Genomic DNA, 25,269 nt, shown 5'->3' with positions numbered 1-25,269 from the left:
GTGTTTGTAATTTTCTTTAATGAGGGATATACATCCACATCACTGATTTTCATAATCTTCATGTGACTTTGCAGAGGAGACAACTGTTCATTTTGCCATTTGTTCATTTTGAAAAATCGCTTTAGTGTAAATAAATGCAGATTTTGTCTAAAGGCCTGACCTTTAGCTTTGCATCTTGTGCTGTTCAGGATGGGGGAGGAGAGTTCCTATTCTTTTTCTTCAAATTTTTCTCTTTTTTTTATATATATATATATATATAATTTGTGTAGGTTTTTTTAATCTGGCCCTTTCTCATTTTTCTGCACAAAGGTGACCAACTCTTAGGATCATGGGATACTGCAGGCTTAGGTACTACAGAAAGTTCAGTGAGAATTGCAGAAATAGGTTTTCTCCAGGCTAGGGCTAATTTTGACTGGTGTTTTAATATTTTCATTAATCATCTGTTTTCGAGTGGGGGTTCAATTATGACTTTTTAATTATTTTTTAGGTGAAATGTATTTTCAGAATCCAGTATGAAGAGGTTTTCTATATTCAAAGACCAAGTGAAGAAGACAGAATGCGATTTTTCAGACGGTTAATTCTTGATGAGGCAGCAATGCCCCCACCAAGAAGGAAACAGGCTGGTAAACTAACTTACAGTAAAACCAATAATAATGGGATCTGAATGTTTTCTTTTGTGATATTTTCTTTTTTCAAAAGGTGTGGGTTGACAGTTAGTGTAATTAACATTTGACAGTGTAAATCAATGCCCAGAATAAATTTTGCCTGTTACAGTTCTCAGTTTGGAAATTGAAGAGCTCTGGGTTTAAGGATACAGTACTAGTTAGATCGATGAGGTAGATTAAATACATAATGAAATTTGGAGTGGCATAATCCCCAGAGCCACTCTGTTGTTAATACTTCCATTGTCTGACTTCTTGTTTTTTTCCCTAGCTCTTCGTGCTCTGGAAGTTCTTCCTCTTGCACTGCCATGTCCAGCCCGTGAGCTGTCGGAAGCAGAAAAACAGCGAATGGAGGACCAGGAAGAGAACACATTGAGAGAGCTGCGGTTGTTTCTCAGGGATGTTACCAAGAGGCTGGCCACAGACAAACGCTTTAACATCTTCAGCAAACCGGTGGATATTGAAGAGGTCTTGTTTCAGTAATGTGCAAACAATGAAGTTGAAACTATTAGAAAAAGAATAAGAATTTAAATTTAAAAAAAAAAAAAGGGAAATGAATGAGTTAATAAGAAAAATTGATCCATGTTCTTTCCAATGAAAAAAGCTGGTTTTGAGCTGCTGAGATAGACACAGTCTCATCATCTGTGATGCAAGGAGTCAGAGCATGTTCTTTGACTGTGCCAATGACCTAGTGGAAAAAACCCTGTGCATTGCTGCCTGTTTTCTAACTGAAATCAGCATTTAAAAATGCCGTCAATCCTATCCCTACCAGCGCTCTTGAAATATTTGAAACCATAAGTCCAATTCTTTAATAAAAGCTTTTACAACAGTGTAATTATAGACATGATAATATTGGGAAAGTGATCTGTGTCCTGTAATGTATTCAGTATTAATAGTATTGTTGAATAATTCCAGCTGTAATGCACGTGGATGCCATTAATCACAGGTGGTAGCACATTATAGGGCATTAACTGGTCGATTATGGAGTGTGCACACCTAACTGATGAGACAGTTCGATCTGCAAATCTATTTTCAGGTGCTGCTGTATGAATAGGATTGTGTTCGATCTGACTTGGAGATCAGATGCCGGCCCACTGCAAGCTTGGCAAGCTTGCTAATTAAAAATAAAAAAGCTTAATTGCTTCTGAAGAGAAGCGTTGCTCTTGGAAGACACGGAGAGATGAATATGGGACATTAAAAGTATAGCATTGTAAAAGGCAGAATTACAGTGCAAATTCCATGCAGGATGGAACAAGCATCTTTGGCCCATGCACTACTCTCTTAATTTGAGCTTTCCATAGTGTTCGCTAGCTGACTGCTTTTGAAAGACTGAGAAGACCTCTTTAATGTGGCAACTTAGTGTGAGCATGGTCTGAGCAGTAACTGTTTTTTATTATGAAACTGCTTGGGAAGCCCATTATTGTAGAAAACTTCGTACTTGTAGTAAAGGCAGTTTCTTTTCCCAAAGAACTCGCGGTCTAAAGGGCACATAAAGAAAGAAAAAAAAATCACCGTCCTTGTTTTGTAGATAGAGAGAACAGAAATGTGAATTTGTTATTTAAAGACTTGTCAAAACCCCTGCTGATCTATCACAGCATTAGAAATTAAATGTAATCCTTTTCGTCCCACCTGGTGCCTTTAGGCTCAGGACTATCCTTTCCTCTTGTATAAGAGCTGGTCTGCTTGACTTACTAAGCGTGTTGAGTATGTTCTGCTCCTGCTTGCATTGCAGAGGATGCTGATATCTGATAAGTCAAGGATTTTCCTGACTAATCCTGTACCATTGTTTCCAGTGAAGATTCTGATGATGTGCTAACAAGAAAGGGAAGCCCATAGTGTGGCTTTCCAATCACTGAAACAATTACCATCACGTTTCCATAGAGGGAAACAAAAGAGAATTTCTGCTATTTTAATTTTTCATTGTATATATCTATGTGTATATTTAAGGAATTAGGTGATAGATTGCTGTCCACTGAAGTGATGCATTAATGTTAGTTTAGGTTGTAATATATCTCTGTATGTGTGTCTACAGCTACTTTATTAAAAAAATTCTTCTGGAGCTTTTACGGCTTAAGATTCTAAGTGTGTATTTAACTCTTCAGTATTTTGGCAGCCGCTGTCATATGTGGGCGATTTCAAAAGAAAAAACAGTTTCTGAGGCTGCCAGTATTTTTAATTGATTGTAATCTTAATCACATTGAAACATTTGAGTGTAGGGTTTTTTCCTTGAAGTAAATATCAAATCCATAGATTTTTTTTTTCCCGAACTTTGTTAGAGCAGCTGTGCTGATGCATTTGACTATCAAGCTTCAGCCCCTTATGGCACCATTAATTGCATTAAATATTTTTTAGTGGCTGCTACATCTCCAGTTACAAGTTAGGCTTGTAGTAAGCTGTGAACTCTGACACAAGGCTTTCTCTTTAGCCTGCCCTTCTGTACAGTCTTTAGTCTGCCTTTCTGTACGGTCTAATGTTTTCCATCGATAAAACCTGACTTTGTTGAATGAGTGATTGAAAGAACTGCTCAGTAGAACATATTTAAAGGCTGATAATTTGACTGTTCAACTTAATGAAAACTTTACCTGACAGGTGAACAAAATACAGATTCCCTAATTTCCTAGGGTTTTGAGTTAGGCTGGTTATTTTTGCCTTTCTAATCCCAGAGAGTGCTATAATGCTGTACAAAAAACTGCCCCAAAACCCCAAAAAACCCCACAAAAAAAAATCAGTGTAAATAAAATTAAAAATACATTGCCGTTAAAGTGATTTGCCTCAAAAATGCAATTAAATGAATTTTAAAAGATGAATCGTTGAGTTGCTGAACAAAAACTAACTTTGAAAGTCTAGGGCTTTATTTAGTCTGATAAAAATGTTGTTTTCAACAAATTTGTTATTCATGTTTAGCTAATGTATTAGAGCTAAACATGTGGAATAAATAAGAGCATAAAGATGTGAAGTTGGCAATGTTGAAATGGAATGCATAAGGTCCTGTGTCATTTCTCTGTGCTGTTTCTTTGCAGGTTTCAGATTACCTTGAAGTTATCAAAGAGCCAATGGACTTATCAACAGTAATAACCAAAATTGATAAACACAACTATTTAACAGCCAAGGATTTCCTAACAGATATTGACCTGATTTGCAGTAATGCATTGGAGTACAATCCAGACAAAGATCCTGGAGGTAAGGACCTACTTCTTTTGGGCCTACCTAAACCCTAAAGCTTGGTATTTAATCACGTAGTTGGTTGTTATTCAAGCATTTAAATAAGCTGCATGCTATGTGGTACTTAGGATAAACAAGTCCTAAGGATCTGTGCCTCTGGTATTCTGAGCCATGTGGTGCACTGGGGGGACATGATAAGAGTGGGAGAACTACAGCATTCAGAGTTGTTTTCTAATAAATTAAGTTTTGTTGTTCCTTTTCAAATTTGATAGCTCCTTTTCAGTGAATAGACTTTTTACATGCAACAAAACCCCAACGTAATTTGGAGATCTCTGTGGAGAATCCTGCGTACAATCTGGCAGTGGCCTGCTTTATTTCCACGTTGGCTCCGAACACGAAATTCACACACAGAAATTAAGAACTGTGTATTTGGGGATAGAAATAAAACAGGATAAACCATCAGGCAAGGAAGTCAGTTGCAACTGATTAGGAGAGATTAGAGGGTATTGTCTTGACAAAGTGTGATGGGATGCTTTCAATTAAAATGGAATTTGCAGATTGAAATGCGTGTAAAAGCTGTTCACGCTCAAAACTAAGGAAAGAACATCTTGTGTGCTCTTTGCTAAGGCCGCCTTACAGTGTGCGTTGCCAAAAGAAAGCCTTTCCATTGGCAGCTTCATCAATACAGTGACAACAAAGCACCCTTTTGAAGGTAGTTGTATTTCAGTGATACTTGGAAATCTGGGTCCATCTGTTGAAGTCCAGTGCTTGAATAAACTGTTCGTTAAGTTTCTGTGAAAGGGCAACCAGGCTGGTGGAGTGGCTGGAGGGAGCTGGAGCTGGGGCTGTTTAGCCTGGAGAAGAGGAGGCTGAGGGGAGACCTTATCACCACCTACAACTACCTGAAGGGAGGTTGTAGAGAGGTGGAAGGTGGTTTCTTCAGCCAAGTAACAAGAGATAGGACAAGGGGAAATGGTGCAAAGCTGCACCAGGGCAGGGTCAGATTAGATGTCAGGAAAAAATTTTTTACTTAAAGAGCTGTTGGGACCTGGAGCAGGCTGCCCAGGGAGGGGGTTGAGTCACCATCCCTGAATGTGTTTAAAAAAAAGGTAGATCAGGTGCATAAGGATATGGTTTAGCAAGGGAACAGTTGGACTTGATGATCTTAAAGGTCTTTTCCAACCTTGTAATTCTGTGAAATCATTTTATCAGGTTAAGGCCTGATTTTGTATTTTTTTTCTTCTCAAATTTTTGATTTTGTGAGGTATTTGCAGATGTCTCACACATAGTCCATGTCTCATCAGTTACATGTGTTTCACATTGCCATTTGAACCCAGTGCTGGTTCATATCCGCAGAAGATAAACTTCACTTTTTAAAATTTATGATGCACTTTATAATATACGTATATATTTTGTTGTAAAATAGTATACAGCAGAAGGTTTTCTGTGTTCTTGATAACACATTTTTGAGGACTTCTAATGTGTAATTGATGTGAAATAATCAAAGTCCTTGATGGACACTTGGGATTCTGAGTGTCTGTGAAGAACGCCTGTTTAGAAGATGAGGACTGTGAGACACCTCCTGCGTACATCTGATGTGTGTTTGTGACTTGGCGATGGACTTTGGGAAAAATTGGCATTAATATATATACCCGGTCTCGTTTTTAGGCCATTTGGGTCTGTTGACATGGCTGTTTAATTCTAGGAAATGTAGTCTGAAGAGGACTTTTAAAGTGTTGCAGCAGGTGTGAAGGGACTAAAGACTTCTAAGGTTGGATCTGCCCAGGATCGTAAACAACACAAGTCTTCGGTTCAGTGTGGCAGAAGCATAAAATAGTGAAGACAGCTTGGGGAACATTTAGCAGCAAAGGTTTTCATTGAGCTTGTCCAAAGAGAAAGAGCCTTTAAGAAATATATTTAGGGAACCAAAATAGCGATAATTTGGTTTTCCTTGTTGTCATGACTGAGCTGGGAAAAATCAATCTGGGTATTTTTAGGTTAAGTTTTGGATTGGAGTTTCTCATCACTGGGTAAGTAGTGAAAGATAGTCCTGTCCTCTGCGTTGTCGTCAATAGATGATGTATTGCTCTTCTGGCATGCAAGGCTTCTTGAGCTGTTCTCTGAATACACTGCTAAAACAGCACATTGTGTCTGCTCTGAGTAAGAATTCAGACACATTAGCTGAATGTTAACCTATAAATGGTCACATTCTTTAAAACTCGGTGAATCTGCTTCCCCTTCTTCATGACTGAATTTGCAAAAGAATCATACTGTACCTGCTTCTGTCATTGTTGGGAAAGCAGTTGGAGTACCAAGACTAGCTGATTTATATGCAGTACAGATACTCAAAACTGCCTTCTTGGGGATTTTCTTCCTGATACTTTGCTATAAAATTTCAGTTATATTCTGTGGTAAGCTTTTTTTTTTTCCTTCTTTCCCTCCATTGTTTGACCAGGAAATGTTCTTAAAGGCATGGAAACATAACCATTGTGTGTTAGACATAAAAGTATTTGCCTCTTTGAAGCACTGTCTGTGGAAGGTCTTGCCCATTGCAGGATTAGAGGAAAGTAGTAGTTCAAACAATACTCTTTATGTGAATTTTCTTTTTTTTTTTTTTTTTCTTTTATTCCCCTCCCTTTTTTCTTTCGTCTGCAAGGACATATTTAACTTTATTATCTGACCAGTGTTTTGAAGTCTGATACCACAAAGTCACATCTGCAAAGAATGCAGTGTATTTTTTGTGGTCATAAAACATAATGCTTCATAAATACATGTGGGCAAAAATGTCTAGTTTCCTGTTGATGTAAGTAGAGGTAGGTTTACCCAGAAAACATACATAAGGCTCATTTAAGCTGGCTACTGGATATTCTTTTTCACTCAGCAGTTTTTCAAGCTGTAAAACTTGCTGTTTCTAAAATCATAAACCTTGTTTAATAAACGTTCACTGATATTATTAATTGTTGCCTTTTAGTGATTGTTAAAACAGATTAAACCTGCTAATTGTATAATATGTTGTAGATATTAATGTTGATGTTTGCTGTTGAGGTACTTCCATCAGCTGGATAAAGTAATTCAGTATGGATAAATTGAGAAATTAAATGTGTCTGTACTGATTGTTGTAGGTTTCATTAAGCAACATTCTGGATATCAATTTTCTCTACATAGGAGCTTACTTGTGAAGTTATGAATACTTTTCAAGTGATTACTCTTCTTTTGTATGTTTCAAAGGTGTGGGAACTGGTCTTTTCTAAAAAAAAGATGATTTTTAATGAGTTGCATTTATGCTTCCAGTGTGGGCAGTGGGTTTTGATTCCCCAAATAAAGGTGAAAACATAGCAAACTGAAGGCTTGTTTCTTGGCAGTGCCTCTCAGTGGATGAAAATGAGAAATACCTCTTCAATATAAGCAATAAAGTAATTTTGTTTTAGCACAGTTTTGAATTTTCTAGCAGTATTGAAATAACAATTAGGCAGTAATTTAACTTTAAAAAAAAGCACAGAGGGGAGGAATATAAACAAGAAAGGCTGCCTTACAGATGCAGGAAATGTCCTGTATGACTTTGCAGGCAGTATAAATGTATGAATGCTCCTAGACACCGGTGGGTAAATTAATTCCTGGACCAGTCTCTTGTTACTTTGGGGACTGTGTGCACCGTGCTCCATTCTGCATAGATCTGGCTGCACCTGCTGATACTAGCAAGTTTCTAAAGATTGCAAGTTGATTTAGGTGTGTTCATCGTTCACTGTTTGCATTTGCTTATAAATTACAGTGTTGATTAAAGTAACAATTTGTACTTCTAAAAACTCCTGTATCTCTTAAATTAGCTGGCTTGTGACTTTTGAGCGTGCTATGGTATTGATCGATTTCATACATTTGTAGTATTTCCCAGTTACCTTCTGTCTTGTATCACTTGTTTTAATACACAGTACAGAACAACATGGAAATGGTAAAGAATTTCCACATTGTGATAAAATTAACGAGTGTGCTGTTCTGTTTTCTAGATAAAATAATTAGACATAGAGCTTGTACTTTGAAGGACACTGCTCATGCTATAATTGCTGCTGAACTGGATCCAGAATTTAATAAGATGTGTGAGGAAATCAAGGAAGCGAGAAGAAAAAGAGGTATGTTTAACTTCATTTATCAGAACACAACATATATGGGAAAGAAACCAGAATTTACAAAGATCCGTATAGAAATTTAAATTTAAGGTGAAATAGAGAACGCATGTCAGACTCAGGGAGTGCACATTAAAGGATGGATAAGCTTGAAACCTGTGTACTATATCCTGCTGTGTGAGCTGGTCTGATAAGACAGCACCCTTCTTTCTGAAAGAAGGATGCATTCCCTACTACAGTATTGTTAGATAAATGTAGAGATCGCTGTACTGATTGAAGGTGTGGTGTTACACATGTCACGTTATGCAGTGTAATAACGATTATGCTAAAGGAGATGGCATTTAACCCTGTGCATTTTGGGGACAAACTTTTAGCAGGGCCTGTTGTGATAGGACAAAGGAGTACAGATTTTAAACTAAAAGAGGGTAGATTTAGACTTGGTGTGAGGAAGAAATTCTTTACTGTGAGAGTGGTGAAGCACTGCAGCACATTGCCCAGCATGGTAGAAGATGCCCAATCTGTGGAAACATTCAAAGTCAGTTTGGATATGGCTCTGATCAGCCTGATGTAGTTGAAGATATCCCTACTTATTGCAAGGGACTTGAACTATAGGACTCTTAAAGGCCCCTTCCAACCCAAATTTTATATGATTCTGTGATTGTCAATTCATCCGGGCATGTGCATAAATGTATTTTTGGTGAAATGTTGATTTTTTTGGATTAAGAAACAACTATTGCATCCACATTTGAGGGGAACATAAAGCTGATAATCTAATAGTCCAATCTAATAGTTCAGAATCAGGAAATACATTCCCCTACATTGGAGAACATCCCTGACTACTTTTTGTTTAAATTAGTGCAGTTCTTTTCAACCTGTAGTTCATAGACCTCCAGGTCTCTTGACAGCTTCTGAAGTAACCATAGCTGGCAATCAGAAGCCCAAACGTATTCCTAGAAGGGCTCTGTTTTCATGAAAGATTCTGTACATGCATAGAAAACTTCTAAAGTTCTGAAAGTCAAAAATGGTTGAAAAACCACTTTTAGAAACACTTAGAAGTTTTATAATAAAACTTCATGCTGATTTAGGGATTGCTGATTTCAATAATTCCAGCTTTATCTTGGCAAGTTGTTTCCCGCTTTGCCTCCTGCTTTGGTAAAAAACTGCATTATTTGATTTCTGGGTTGAATTTGGCTGGTCTTAACTTATAGCTGCTGGTTCTTGAAATATCTCTGTCAGTAGATTAAGAACCTTTATTAATATATTTCTTTGAACTATGCAAGTATCTCTAGGCTTTCTCTTCTTCAGGTTAAAAAGGAAACTTCCTTTTATTTTCCCATTCAGTCGTGCATTTTTTTGGGTCTAATTTCTGTACAAACTACCAATGTGTATCTTGAATTGTGGATAAGAGAGCCAATTGTAACTCACTGTGGTTGTAAAATAGAACTAACATAATGCCTTCATTTCCTCTCTGTACTTTTCTATTAGAAGTATAAAAATATTCACAATTCTTGCCATAGTGTCATGCTGTGAGCTATGCTCAGTTAATTATCCATTACAAGTCCCTCATGATTGTTAAAGGTTATTGCTTCTGAGGTTAAACTAACTGTTTGTAAGAGATCTTTGTTACAAAGGATGACCATATAGCTTGTAGTACCTCTTTTCAAGTCTTTGCAAGAGCTGACTGTTATACTGCCCTTCTTGTGACAGTGGCCAAGTAATAGATATTTGGGGGGCCAAAACCTGCAGATCCTGTTGCAAGAGGTGGGGTTTTAGAAGTGAAAGTTCATAGTGGCAAACAATGAACTTGTGAAATCAGAAAAAGAAGGTAGTACTGGTGTCTGATGGTGGTTAGTGTACCTTCAGATAAAGGTAGGTGACACAAATCCCAGAATGGTCAGGGTTGGAAGGAACCCCTGGAAATCATGTAGTCCAACCCCTTCCAGCTAAAGCAGGATCACCTGTAGCAGGTACTAGTTGTTTGTGAGTGACAGGAAGTCACATACAACAATGGACAGTTTTCAAAGTGCATTCTATGCATTGGCATGGAAACTCTTAGTGTCACAGATACCTGCAAGTCACATTTCAAAGAAGCTCCTGCTTCTGGACCGTGTTGTGGTTTCAAGAACATAAGAGCCCTGCAGCTGGTTCAGCTGCAGAATGTGGAAGGCTAAGGTTACTACTGGTTTAGCAAGGGCAGACAATCTGGAATGCATGGAAGAAGCTGTATTAGATTAGCTGGTTATGAGTAAAGAAAGTCTCTTGAGGTCTGAGGAAACCCCATGCTGTCAGGAGAGCCCAAGAGATTGTCTTGTCTCTGGATCAGGAGTTGTGTCAAAGATTGTAGTGTAGAACAGTGTAGAAGATGGCACTTCAGGTGTGTAGTCTTGGCAGTGTTCTTTGTAATAGATGGAAGGGATGTGAATGCTGATTCACCTTGCCATCACACACATTTTGCTCTACAGAATATGCTCAGCAACACAGCAGGTCAGCAAAATCAGTGATCTGCAGGTCTAGACTTTGTTTCAGAACACTTTGGACAAGGGATGACAGAAGCGTATACTTCCATTTTCTTCTTTTGATTGGATGTCCACATTCTTCTTTGATTACCAGATGGTCAGGTATAGAAGTGATCCCCAGATTCTCCTCCTCTTTTCCACCTGTTTTGTAATAAGAGTAGATTTTGAAATAATGGAATGTTTCAGTGAGGAAATACTTGAGGAAAACATGTAAGCCTTTCGCTGTCCTAAACCTTTGGCCAAATGGTCACCTAAATGTAAGGTTGAGTAAAGCTACCTGATGAAATAACACTGAATTGAGCAGCCAGCCTTGTTGTCTGACCCCAATGTGTGACACAAAGTGGTGGGGAACAGAACCCTTAAGTACTTACAATATCAGCAAGAGATGTCCAAGCAAGCTCTTGAATGAATGTTGAGACTGCAGCCACAGCAAGTGTGATGCACTGTATGATGCACACTGGACCACTCTTCAGCTTGGAGTACCCTGAGCTTTTCATCTTGTTTTAAAAGGTCCAGTGTACAGGCTTGTGTACACTCTCATGGGAACAACCCCAAACAGTGTCCATGTTTCTCTGCCTACATGTCTAGACTCACCTCGAAGGGTCCTACCTTAGACTGGGTTCATCATGTGATACCTACTGGTTGTTCCTGGACTGAATATAAAAACTGTATTAATACCTTCTCGGAAGAGGTCATGGTAGTGTTGCAGTCACAGATTGAGTCAGTGGGGATGGCTGTGGTCATCAGAAAGGGACTTTGTGTTCTGACAAAAAGAACATAGCCTGTACTCTGTTAGATCTTGGCCAGCAGTTTCTTGGCTGTATTTGGAAAGACTTCAACATGAGATTTGGATGGAATTGAGGAAACTGATCTGTATGAGACTTCTAATACATTCACTGGAAATGTTATCAAGTGATTCTGTCTGGAATCAGAAGAGTTTGGAAGGCAAGTGACATTACTGTAGGCTTTTTAATCTTTACCCAGTTGAAAAGCCATTGATTTTCTGAAAGGTGTCATGTATTAGCTCTTAATTTATTTCCAGGATACTGAAGATGAGGGTTAAGGCTAAAATGCTACATATCCATTTTCTTCACAATTCTCTTGGCAAGCTACTTACATTCCATTTTAAAGCTATGTAAGATTGCTATTTTCTACTTTGCTTTCTTTTTCCACAACTTTTCTGTTTTTCTGACAGATCTTCCGTTTCTGTTCAATACTGAGACTGGTGACCAGTCCCCAAAGAAGCACTGCAGTGTAACAGAATGATAAACTGTATCATAAAATTAGTATCTAGCAGTTAAAATAGGATTTCTTGTTCTTGTCATGCTGAAATGAGGTGCTGTTGTTGCAAGGCAGTAAATCTAAGAATAGCAATTTTGAAGTTGATAATTAAGAATAAACTACACTAGATTATTGCAATTTGCAGCTTCTTGTTGAAGCCAACAGGTAACAAGGTAGAAGTGGTGGATGTTTTGAGTAATGAAATGTGTTTAATATGCAGCTTAAAAGATTTGTAACGATATCTAGAAACTTCTGCTGCAATTACTAACCATTAGGTGAGAGTTCCATGTGAATCTTTTAATTTCCACATCCATCCGTTTCAGAGCTTCTTGTCAGCTCTTGATGACTCCATTCTGGTTACTTCTGGAGACCTGGAGTACCGTTTTGAAGAGTCTTTTAGTGGATGGACAGGAAATTCTAGTTCACAAATAGGAAACTTCAGAGATTTATTATGTCTTTAAAATGTGCTTAACCAATATGAAAGTTTGCATTTTCAGAATTTAATTTAAATCCTGATGAAATAGGAGAAGCTGGAGATCGACTTATATTGCAGAAGGCAAACCAGACTATTTGTTAAAAGCAGAATTGCATTTTCTTAATCTAAGAGCTCATATTGACTCTGAAATGGATCTATTTTACATAACATAGATCATGGTGACAATACAAGGTTTTTATTCTGATACTCTTTGTGATATGGCATACAATGCTGTTATGAATTGCCACTTATTTTAAATCATCTGTTTAAAATCAAGAAAAATTGAAACTGTCAATAAGAATTTGTTTTGTAGAGGAAATATGGATAGAAGAATTCAGTCCTTAGGGATCCAAGTGTGAGAGGCAGTTACATTTTTCTAATGTGTCAGAGCTGACAATGTTCAGACCGTGCAACCAGAAAGTTATTTTGTCAGCAAAACGCAAATATTCTTGATTCTAATCATTGTTTTAAATGTCCAGCTAAATATTAGTTGATGTATTCTTATTGCAGCATAGTATTCTAACGTTGCTTTCTTTAATTCAACAGTTTTATGCAGCTTGGTTTATTTAAATAGGTATGTTTATCTTCTGTATGCAGGCTTATCAGTAACAGCAGAACAAATAAATCCTCATGGTTCCACTGTACGGAAAACAGAAGCCAGAGTTGAAGAGGCATTTCGGAACAAACAGAAACCCACAATGGCCGTGTGGCCCAACTCTGCAAATAAATGTGCGTGTAAGTACCTTGGGTGATAATTGTACAAAATTAGAGGTACTTCCGATGGCAAACGTTACAAATGTGTCTCTACTACTGTTTACTTGTTATTTCCAGAAGTAATTATAGGCTTTAAAAATGTGAAACTTGAGGAAATACTCTTTTTTTTTTTTTTTGGTAATAGGAATAATAACATATTTCTTTGTAAACGACTTTTCAGTATGAGGTGCATTTGATCCAATGAGAAGATTGGTTTTATCTGTTTGATAAGTGTTAAGATTTGTTTGCTCTGTGTGTCCAGAGGTACATATGGACAAGCTGCTTCATCCACTCATGCACTATAGTAATTCGCTTCCTATTTTCAGTACATACAGTGTCATGCTGAAAGTTAGAAAAAACTACAAGTCAAATTTCATTTTCCTTTATGGCACCTGAGTTTCAATAGTTGCTACCCGTTATTGGAGGATGGTAAGATACTCTCATGGAAGTCTACTGGATTAGTCCAGTTAATTGATCAAGATCTCTGGATTTGTGAGTGACTTTAACTGTGGTGAGGTATTCAGAGGCGCCACGAATTATTTTTGGGGGAACTTGCTAGAACAGGTAAATACACAACAGTTTTTTATAAACAAAGACTAAGAGGGAAGTGAGTATGAGGGATATAGAATAATAGAATGTGTAAGGTTGGAAGGGACCTTTAGAGGTCATCTAGTCCAACCCCCCTGCAGTAAGCAGGGATACCTTCACTAGATCAGGTTGCTCAGAGCCCCATCAAGCTTGGCCTTGAATATCTCCAGGGATGGGGCTCCACTGCCTCTCTGGGCAACCTCTTTCAGTGATCTGCCACCCTAATAGTGAAGAATTTTTTCCTAATGTCCAACCTAAATCTCCTCTCTTCTAGTTTAAAACCATTACCGCTCATCCTAGTGCTCCATGCCCTCACGAGCAGTTCTTCCCCAGCTTTCTTAAAAGCACCTTTCAGGTACTGGGAGGCTGTTATAAGGTCCCCTTGGAGCTTTCTCTTCTGCAGGCTGAACAAGCCCAATGCTCTGCCTGTCTTCCTAGGAGAGCTGCTCCAGCTTTTTGATCATTTTGTGGCCTCCTGTGGACACTCTCCAACAGGTTCATATCCACCTTTTGTTGAGGGCTCCAGAGCTGGACACAGCACTCCAGATGAGGTCTCCCCAGAGCAGAGCAGAGGGGCAGAATCACCTCTTTTCATCTGTTGGCCAGACTTCTTTTGAATACTGATAGTTGTGCATGGCTTTCCTGCTGAATATGTGGAATCCATTATTAATTTATTATTAATAGCATTATCAATTATTGCTTAATAGACAAAACTAATATATTGGAGCTGACAGATTTTCATTGGATCTTCTTGCTCTCCTTCATAGTGCTTTTTTCTTGATGAGAAAGTTTTCTAAGCATGATGATAACTGCCCAGAGATGAACATTGTTTATATATGAATGATAGTGTTGATGTCAAATAGTTTAATTAATTAGAGGTGTATGGTTTTATTTCCTCAAGCTGTAATTTCTTCTGTTAAAGGAATTAAAGTCAATCGTACAGAGTTATGGCTTGAATAAACTGTTACATAATAAATGGATGATGTGGATCCAAGCTGTTCTTTATTCATTTGGCAGCTTGTGCAGAAACAGAGAGAGGAGGGAAAAAGTTTTTTAATTTTGTGTTATCCACCCCCCCAAAAAAAACCCCAAAACATCCACATGGAGATTCTCACTTGGCTGATGTACAGAGCTCTTTCCAGGCTCTACATACTCTGCAGGAGGCGGTAGGGTTTATAGACCTATAAGCTGGATGTCTCCTGGGATGAGACATAGCCATTACTGGAGACTTGTATAAAAAGTGGCTCTGGTGACTCTGCTGTCTTCTTCACCTGATGACTTCTCCATATGAAAACTGGAGCCAGTGACTTAAGAAAGCTGCCAGTGTTTCTGTGTGTAAACAAAAAAAGAAGTTAGTTAAGGCACTGTTCCTGTTAGTGTTTTATGTTAGGGTTGGAAGCCAAGAAATTTTGAGGCTTAGTGGTGTTTGGGAGTATGATCAAATGAAAACCTGCCTTTTGAGGCTGAGTCTGGGAAAGTCCAAGAGAGATGTGATGAATCTGATAATCAAGAGAGGGAACTGGGAATTGACAAGCAATCAGAAGTCTGCAGACAGGATTCAAGTAGGCACACTTAAAGGTTGATGTAAGTTCAGTGGAGACTGTTTCTCTTCCCAGTTTCCAGTCTTAGAAGGCTTTTTGGAGGAAAGAGTTGGAGTAAAGTGAGAGCAGAACTGAGCGGATTGTAGGGAGCTCATAGCAGCAAATTACATGGTGGATTATGATTGTATATATGAGAGAAACAAGTTTAGAAGGGATTTCTGAACAGAGGTGATTTTAGAGGTAGAGTGGAATTTTTTGATAGTTAAGAACTAATATTTTTTTTTAAGGACTAAAATATATTAAACGAGCAGAGTAACAAGGACAATGATTTATGTATTTTAATTACACAAGATTAAAAACTGTACTTGGCAATTAATAATTCTTAAAAATTTCCATTTTTTTCTGTTATTTTAACTCCAATTAATTTTTTCTGTAGATAAATCTAAGAAAAAAAAATCACCGATCAGAACACTTTTTTTCCAGATTAAACTATTTTTTTAGGAGCTTTGTTTACAGTATTTTAGAAAATAGCTGCAAAAAGGGCAGTTGAGATGAAACACTTGAGAACCCCAAAGGAAATCATTGTCAAGCATCTTCTCTAAAACCAGAGTGGACTACAGACACTGCAGCAGCCTTCTGCAGTTTGAAGCCCTGTTTACTGTTCAGGTCTTGCACAATAGAGAATGAGAATTAGTTTATCACATGCTGGTTTGTTTTCTGAGTTGATACGTTCTGTGAGATATTTAATTTAGGTTTTTAATTCCATATTACTACATTGGGGTTTTTTTCCTCAATATATTTACAATTATTTTTTAATTTGATTAGACCTGATGGGCTGCAAGAAATATGGCACAAAATTGTTGTTCTGTTTGAAGACATGATGATACATGTTCCTGGGTTAGATTTAATCTGCGACTTCCATTTCCCTTGTTGAAAGCACACTGGTGGTGGATGGTGTATCACAGTGCAGATGAATATTGCGTTACTAGAAGTTGCTGAAAATCTATTTGGGAGAGTTCTACTACAGATAATTTAAAATGTTTCCATGCTGACTGTGTGGGACATAGGTCAAAAGCCTGATGTAAGTAGTTGTATGATGATAGAATCACAGAATTGCTGTGGGTGGAAGGAACCTCTGGAGGTCATAGAATCAAAGAATGGTTAGGACTGGAAAGGACCTTAAAGATCATGGAGTTCCAACCCCCCTGCCATGGGCAGGGACACCTCTCACTAGACCTCGCTGCTCAAGGCCCCATCCAACCTGGCCTTGAACGCCTCCAGGGAGAGGGGGCATCCACCATCTCCCTGGGCAACCTGTTACAGTGCCTCACCACACTCATAGTGAAGAATTTCTTCCTAATATCCAATCTAAATCTACCCCCTTCCAATTTAAAACCATTCCCCCTCATGCTATCACTCCCTGCCCTTCTAAAAAGTCCCTCCCCAGCTTTCTTATAGGCACCCTTCAGGTACTGAAAGGCCACTGTAAGGTCTCCCTGTAGCCTTCTCTTCTCCCGGCTGAATAAGTCCAACTCTCTCAGCCTGTCTTCACAGGAGAGGTGCTCCAGCCCATTAATCTTCTTCGTGGCCCTTCTCTGGACCTGTTTCAACAGTTCCATGTCCTCTTTATGTTGGGGACTTCAGAACTGGACACAGTAGTTGAGGTGAGGTCTTACAGGAGCAGAGGGGGAGAATTGCCTCCCTTGACCTGCTGGCCATGCTCCTTCTGACACGGTTGCCCTTCTGGCCTGTGAACGCACATTGTCAGCTCATGTCGAGCTTCTCCAGGTCCCTCTGGATAACATCCTGTCCTTCTGGTGTGTCAACTGCACCACTCAGCTTGGTGTCATCTGCAAACTTGCTGAGGGTGCACTCACCCTCACCATCAATATCATTGATGATGATACTAAATAATACTGGTCCCAGTACAGACCCCTGAGGGACACCACTTGTCCAAGATCTCCATCCGGACTTAGAGCCATTGATGACTACTCTCTGGATGTGACCATCCAACCAATTCCTTATCCACTGAACAGTCCACCCATCAAATCCATATCTCTCTGGTTAGAGAGGAGGTAGTTGTGGGGGACTGTGTCAGAGGCCTTGCAGAAGTCCAAATAGATGACATCCATTGCTTTTCCTGTGTCCACTGATGTGGTCACCCTATAATAGAAAGCCACCAGACTTTATATTGGTCAGCCAGGATTTGCCCGTGGTGAAATCAAGCCGTCTCCAATCACCTCCCCCTCTTCCATTTGCCTCAGCATAGCTTATAGGAGGATTTGTTCCATGATCTTCCCAGGCACAGAGGTGAGGCTGACAGGTCAGTAGTTCCCTGGGTCATCTTTTTAAAAAATGTACACAACAGTGCCTTTCTTCCAGTCACCATCCCCTGCTTAGAGCTGGTTTCTCCAGGCTGTGCTCAGTCGTGTTTTGAGTATCTCCAAGCATGGAGTCTCCGTGACATGCCTGGTAAACCTCTTCTTGTGCTTGGGCATTCTCACAATAATTTATTCTTCTTAATTTTGAATTGAATGTTTTCCATTTTAATCTGTGCCCATTACCTCTTGTCACTGGGCACTTATGAGAAGGCTCTCCTTTCTTTTATGTACACGTGGGGAGAAGGAAGCTACCAGCAATGTGCAGTTTGATGTGTCTGGTAAAGTAATCATACTTAGTGGTTTAGGTGCACAATAGCATCTAAAACAGTAGCATCTCTTTAACTATTGGATGCTGTGTAGTAAAATTCTGTCCTACTGCTCTATTTTGCCAGTAGATGGAGTATGTTGCATATTATTTTACTGTCTTGCAGTTGCTTCTTTTAGTGTTACCTAGAAATAAACTGTATGGGGAAGATTTGGTTTTACATGCTTCGCTCTTTTTTCCAGTATTTAACAGTAATATATTGTAGTGATAGACTGCAGATTTTATGTGTTCTTCCTAGGGAAGATTACTTTTATGCTCTGTGATGAATATGGTAGCTGTGAAAACAGCATTTGGAGCAAATAAAAAAATTAAAATATGTTTTGTTGTGTGAAGTATTGAAAATGTAAGTTTTACATAAAAGCCATTTTATAAATATGAAGTAAACATGCTGCTAACTTTCCCCAGTAATTAGAATATTGGTCTTCGTAGAAAGAACTCTAGGGAGATCAAGCAAGGATATACAAAATCTAGTTACTAAATAAATAAAGATCTTGTGTGCCTCTTTGGGTTATTGGTTGGTTTTCTGTTTGTTTGCTAAATGGGCATCTTGGCTATCATAATAAACTCTGTTTCTGCTTTATAGTGGCAGGAATATTTTTTTTTTTAAAAGACTTTCAGAAAGGAGAAGTCTTTGTTTATAATCTTTCTCAAACTGATTCTCACGCTTTGATTTTTATCTGTTTAGTCTCTTTGACCTCTCTGATACAGTGGTGCCTGCGATTGCTGTACTTCAGGCTTTCATGTGACCACAGTAATACCTTATCAAAGGACGTGGCAGAGCAGATGCCATATGGGTTTTATGTTTTTAACTATTTTCTGCCTTTTGTACTAGTTCGGAATTTGGATTCAGAATTTGGATACTGACACAGTAACAGTCATCCAGATGCTACCATTAAAATCTGGTAGCTGCAAATCCTACACTTGCTACTCTTTTCTTTTCCTGCTCTCCAGAAAAGGGATTTGACTTGGGCTAATTCTCACTTGAGATTAGAAGCAAGTACTGGAATTTGAAAAACCATTATAAATTAGTTTCTGGAATTTGAAGAAATCTTTACTTAGAGGTGGGACAACCGTGTCTCCTTTTTTCTCTATCATTCTGTTCTGGGTAGAGGTGGTGTTGGCATTCTGTGTTTAATCTCCTCGATCTGATGCTGGCTTCAAGTAAGTTACAAAAATTTGAGAATGTTTTCTCTTTTTATGCCTGATTTTGAAGGAAATAGCAGCTTAGCTGATTTTGAATTGCTTGCCAGTGCTTTTAAATCCTGTAGACTTTGTACTTTTTCTAATTTAAAATGCCATTTGCTGAATTTTTGGGAGTTCTAATAAATCCTGACTCCCTGATCTTTTTTGGGAGCCCATCAAACTTTTGGAATTGGTGATGCCTAGTGGCAAAGAAATTTTCTGGTTTTCACTGTTAAATACCTCATGAATTAATCAAATGTCTTTTTTTTTCTCTGACAAAGTGCAAAGAGGGTCCTACAATTTATCTGATCAGTGACTTCTTTATAGTCTCTTGTTTCTCATCTCCTTTCTAACTCAGTCCTACAAGATTGCTCAGTCTCTCTTAAGAACATTTTCCTGAAAGCATTATCACCACCTTTATTGGCATGGTAAAAAGAGACTTTTTAGAAAAAGGTTTTCTTAATGAGTTCTATCATGATTTCCCCCCTAACTAGTATGTACAAGTGATGTAATAAGTAACAGTTTTCAGATCTTTTAGATACATCTTATTCCTTCCTCCCCTTTGAAAACTGTGGTAGTGTTTGCTTGAAATTGTTTAAAGACTCAATGTATGTCTGCAGAGGTTGTTGACTTTTTTTGTGTTTTTTACCCATTTCTGTTCCTTCCCACTCCAGCTGAACAGGACAGAGGATACACCACACCTGAGGTGTGCAAGAGCAAGTGTAGGGTCTTGCATCTAGGGAAAAACAACCCCAGGTACCAGTATAGGTTGGGGACTGGCCTGTTGGAGAGCACCATAGATGAGAGAGACCTGGGGGTCCTGGGGGACAGCAGGATGACCATGAGCCAGCAATATGCCCTCATGGCCAAGAAGGCCAATGGCATCCTGGGGTGTATTAGAAGGGGGGTGGTTAGTAGGTCAAGAGAGGTTCTTCTCCCCCTCTACTCTGCTCTGGTGAGACCGCACCTGGAATGTCATGTCCAGTTCTGGGCCCCTCAGTTTAAGAAGGACATAGAGCTCCTTGAAAGAGTCCAGTGCAGGGGCCACCAAGGTGATTAAGGGAGTGGAACACCTTCCTCATGAGAACAGGCTGAGGCCTCTTTAACTTGGAGGAGACTGAGGGGTGACCTTATTAATGTCTATAAATATGTAAAGGGTGAGATTCAGGAGGATGGAGCCAGGCTCTTCTCGGGGATGCCCAGTGACAGTATAAGGGGCAATGGGTGCAGCTGGAGCAGAGGAAGTTCCACGTGAATATAAGGAGGAACTTTTTAACTGTGAGGGTGACAGAGCACAGGGACAGGCTGCCCAGAGAGGTTGTGGAGTCTCCTTCTCTGGAGACATTCAAACCCACCTGGGTGCATTCCTGTGTGATTTAGTCTGGGTGATGCTGCTCTAGCAGGGAGGTTGGGCTAGATGGTCTTTTGAGGTCCCTTTCAACTCCTAACATTCTGTGATTCTGTGATCTCTTAACTTCAGTTTTCTTTGTATTTATTTTTTTTCTGGTTTTGTCTCCTTGACACAGAAACCAGCCAGCAGCCATGAGCCTTTCAGATATGTAATATAAACGAGTACGGTAAACTCCATTGAATGATTTCAATTAGAGTGATAGCCTCTTCTCTGCTTGTGAAGTTGCAGGTGACCTTTGCGTTGTTCCCAGCTCTTTTGCAGCAGGGCAGGTGTCATTCAGCAGCCTAAGAGCCAGCTGAACATACCAAAAATGTAAATAGCTGTAATGGTTGGTGTCGTACAGAGCTACTGAGCAGAGGGAAAACAAGCAGATCTATACAGGTGGAAAGTATAAAACTTGTCATGCACTTTGCTAACATAATTACCCTGGTTTCATATAAATTACATTTTTAACTTGGTTTCCCAAGCAAATAGCACCTGTGTTCTCTGTCCATCTTTGCTCCCCTAATAGCTTTTGAATCATTTAGCTGGGTTCAGACAGACTTGACAGGAGTTGAGGGCTGAAAGACTTTGTGAAAATTGGTAGCTGGATAAATCCACACATCTGCTGAAGGAAGAGGTGATAGATTGAAAGTGGTAGTAACCTGTTCTGCCTGGCTGCGTGGCCTGATCATTTAAAACGTCGTATTGGCCAGGAATGGCATGCACACCTCAGGCGTGGTGTTTGGCTGGGGTGGGGAGGAACAGAAGATTTTGGAAGAGTTTTTTGAGAAATATTGGGAAGAGCTTGAACTGAGAGCCTTCTAGGGGATGGTAAGGGAAAGCAGTTCATTAGAGTGAGAAAATACTGCGGGTACTGCAGCCAAGATTGTATTTTTTAAGCACATTTCATCTCCTCCTTCTGCAACTTGACTCCTCCTTGTCAGGTTCTCCAAGTATTTGTTTCCGTAGCATAAACTGATGCTAAGTAGCATACTGGTGAAGATCATAAAGGTGTTAAGTTGTTGCATGCAGATTTTAAATGTGTTTGCCAGGTCTGTGCCCTGAGTGTCCTTCACCTTGGGTGAAGAGAATGTCTTTCACAGGTTAGTTCCACAGTCACTTTGAGCTGGTCAAAGCTGCAGGTTACTACCAAAGGTGCTGCCTTGCTTTTTCAGTGGTTGCATTTCCTCTGTGCCAGCACCATCATTCCTGAGTTGGAAATAGCTCAGTTGGGGAACTGAAGATGTTGAAAACTACCCCAGAAAAAAATTACAATATTTCAGACAGATTTAGTTCCCTTATCTGTTTTACTGCAGGAACAGTAGTGCCGGTACAAATGAGGTAGTAGAATTGCTGTAGCTGGCTTTGGAGGGAGAAATGGCTTTGTCTGTTAGTGGAAGCTGGCACCTCGTTTTGCTTTTTAAGCCATTGTGGAACTGTGCTCTGTTCTTTCTTGCTGCTTATCTCTGACTGCAGTTTGGGACTTTGTGACTAAAAACTCCAGAGACTTTCAAGTGGACTGTTCAGTGCCCCTTGGTAAGGAACGTGGAGCTACTGGAAGCAGCTAAATTACTGCGGCAGATATATAGATATCCTGGATGCTGCATAAGAGAGCATAAATTGCTGGTAATAAGTGCTTTCTCAAGGCTTTGAGTTACTTTACACACAAGACATCAGATAGAAGTTTAGGGTTTTGATCATGGAAGAAAAACTTGAAACACGTGCATTGCTTCAAGTGGTTCTTGATACTGCAGGCACAAAATCTAGATCCATGGTGATCTTGCCTGCCATGAGAATCTCCTTTGGAATTTCAATCCCCAGGAATTCTTCATGAAATAAAGGTAACCACAGAGAACCTACTGTTTGATGGATGTGAGCTTTATCATTTAATGACAGAGGATTCACGTTCTCTGATGGACTTTTTAGCCATGTGGCAGCATATAAGGATCTTTTCTGCAGCACAAAGTGAACTTGTTAGCCACTGTACTGCACTGAATATACTGTAGTAGTCAATCTACAGAAGTATCAAGAGAAACATACCTGGTTTTACTGCTACATCTTCTCATTAGAGCTTCTCCACATTAAGGCAAGCAAACTTGTTTGTTAATGATTGGCAGTCTTTGAATCTTCTAATTATGTCTGTTTCCTTTTCTAGCTTGTAACTTTATTGCTCTGTAGTCTGCAGTTCTGTCACTGCTCTGCTGAATTTATGGGACAGCAACAGTGTATACCTCAACTTTGAAGCTTCTGTATCGTTCACCCATCGTTTTTAAGATCTCTTTTCCTGAGACCATATTAAATAGAAAGGAGACAGTTACTTCTAGATCTTGCAGAAATACTTCAGGAATCTATGAAGGATTTAGATTTTTTTGTCAGTTTGTATAGTTTTGGGCTTTTTGACTGTCACTGTTCCTTAATATCCAAGAACTGTACCCTGGCTGGGACAGGGTTGGTGTGCACCACTAGATAAGGGTGCTTATTTCACCAGAAGATGCTGTCGTTATTTGGGGTGTGTGACTGAGAATCTTAAGGCAGAACTTGCCAGTGGGAAAGACTATCTGACAGTCTGCTACAGGCTTCATTTTACTTAACACATGCCTGGAGGACTAGTCCTGAAATAAATACAGAATTTATTTGGTTTTTAATCATGGGAGACCACCTCTGGGAGAAATGCTTAGGGATCTTCTGGCTGACCCTTAAATCTCTCAGTGTAGGAATGGAAGAACTGAGAAACTTCACTTGCCACTTAACGAACTCTAGGCTAAATTTGTATTTGTTGATTAATTACATTGTATTACAGCACGCTTTTAAAAAATGCTGTCTGCAGATACTGTGCAGCTTAGGGGAAAAAATGGGGACTGGTTGGTTTTGATACCAACTTCATGTGAACCTGAGCGAAAGGTTATGTGTGACTCATGGTCAAGCAGGTATTTATTGTCATTAAAAATTCTGAGTAATGATTTACAAAAAAAGCAAACCAGAAAGAAGCTAGAAATGAAGTGAGGATCCCCTTGGCAAATCTGTAGAGGTTATGTGAAGATTATAGAGAGAAGAGTTTAGCAATTCAGAAGGCAAGTGAACGTATTCATGTGTGAATAATTGGTATTATAATAGTTTGAGTTATAGAAACTCAGTTCTGTAAAGCAGGATTCCTCTGACAATAGTATTTCTACAGCCTCTGGCACAAATGCTGCCAAAAGACTGAGTATCAATGGGTAGATTGCAGATGAGTAGCTTTAAAAGGAATAATTGAAAAGGTGTTAATGCATTAACTTGCAGTTGTATATACTTCTGAGTTTTTGAAATAAAGTGAACTCAGAAGTTTCTCTCCTGTAAATAGCTATCCCACTCTGTTACTTACTGCAAGCTTCAATGTGTCATGAATCATACTGATTATAAAGCAAAAAGTATGGATTCTACTCTAGCTTGCTTACATTTACAAAATAGCAACTTTAAGGTAGGGGAGAGGGGACTGCAGATTAGGTTTGTATTTAGCAGCAATCTATTAACCCATTGCTAGCTCCTGCCCATTAGCCCTTTAGTTTTGCATCAGTTTTAACCTGTGGTTGCTCCTTCTTATTTGAATCATGCTCAACTATTTTGCAGGATTCAGAGCAATTTTACTTTTTGTGGCCTCATATAACAGCTGCTCAGGTCTGTGGTGTTCTTGCACTCATGCTTTTTTCTTTCCAGTAATACAGTGAGAATCAATCTAGATGATGAAATGTGGTGTTCACTTACACGTTTGGTTGTGTGGTTCCTTGCTCCATTAACCACCCCTTCTACTTGTACCATTCCCTTAGCTTTACTGGGGGAAGCAGGCAGGACACGAAGGCAGACTGATGGTGGGTTTTGGTTTTAAATATTGTGTTCCTTGCTTAGCTTTTCACTCTTCCTGGAGGCTTGTCTGTCTCTGTAAAGGAAGAACCTGTGTAATGGTATTACCAGGAACAAAAATTTTCTTCTCCTATACTAAAAAATGTTCCTTTCACAGAGCAGTGCAGCCTATTTGGCAAGGGAGAGAGGATGTTTTGAAGGGGTAATAAAAATGTGAGGTCTAGAAGTCTACTTTTGATATGATCAAGAAGGTCAAAATCAGTGAATGGCCTCAAAGATATATTAGGTTGGGGCCTAAGAACCTTCCTGAGGTCCTGAGAATGATGTGGGCAGTTCTTGTGTAAATAAATTCAAGTGAGAGATTTAGGAGGGTTGATTAAAGCCTGAGGGGAGAAGGCTTCAATGGCTGGGATGTAAGGGTTTGAATGCAGGAAGGCTCTTGTCTGAATGAGGTAAGGAAAAGTTGGTTTATAGAAGTACAGGGTCAAAAAAGAATCACAATTTGTGACCAGCAGTGCTGCTTACTTGGTGTTTATAGGTCTGGGTGGCTCAGGTGATGATGGTACTGCCTTACAACAAGGAGTGCTAAGAAGAGTCTGGGATGAGAAAACTTGAGCATTAACTGGCTGAGTGTGGGGGAAACCCAAAAGCAAGTTGATAGTGTTCTTGTCAGTACAAAGGTTAAATGTTTTAGGAGGGCATATTCTGCAGTATCTCGAGATGAAATGCTGTTCTTTCCTAAACCTTGGGGCTTGGTTGAAAGTATCTTTTATTTTTTTTTAAAGTACTGTGACATAACACCAGTTTTATGATAATAGCAATGTTTGAACCAAAGCTCCCTTTTGTGTGCATACTTTAATGAGGTAGGTGAGAACTTCCATGTGTTCCCTGGTTTTGATGCAGTGTAACCCTCAGAACTCCGGGGAGGGCATCTTCCACAGCAAATTTGTCGTTGCCTTGTCCTAATTAAAAACAGCAATAAAACCCAACTTGTACAAACATATGCTTCAATACTACTGCATGAGAGTGAGAGCTCACCTAGACTTGCTGTCTGT

General features: G+C 39.2%; 1 protein-coding gene across 2 annotated transcripts in view; it reads left to right on the top strand.

Moving 5' to 3' along the window:
- Nucleotides 1-25,269, top strand: part of ATAD2B (ATPase family AAA domain containing 2B) — a gene marked incomplete at its 5' end in the record, with an annotated part of 78,508 nt that overhangs the window by 45,300 nt on the left and 7,939 nt on the right. For both annotated transcript variants that reach the window (XM_084261721.1, XM_084261720.1), the window contains 5 exons: nt 488-623; nt 934-1,130; nt 3,683-3,842; nt 7,826-7,948; nt 12,812-12,949. In XM_084261721.1, coding sequence (XP_084117847.1) covers nt 488-623; nt 934-1,130; nt 3,683-3,842; nt 7,826-7,948; nt 12,812-12,949 — 754 coding nt within the window. The remainder of the gene's footprint in view (nt 1-487; nt 624-933; nt 1,131-3,682; nt 3,843-7,825; nt 7,949-12,811; nt 12,950-25,269) is intronic.

The sequence above is a fragment of the Gallinula chloropus genome, assembly GCF_964237585.1.
Source record: "Gallinula chloropus genome assembly, chromosome: 3".
NCBI classification, from domain to species: domain Eukaryota; kingdom Metazoa; phylum Chordata; class Aves; order Gruiformes; family Rallidae; genus Gallinula; species Gallinula chloropus.
Note: the sequence above shows the minus strand (reverse complement) of the source record. Positions and strands in the feature narration are given on the sequence as shown.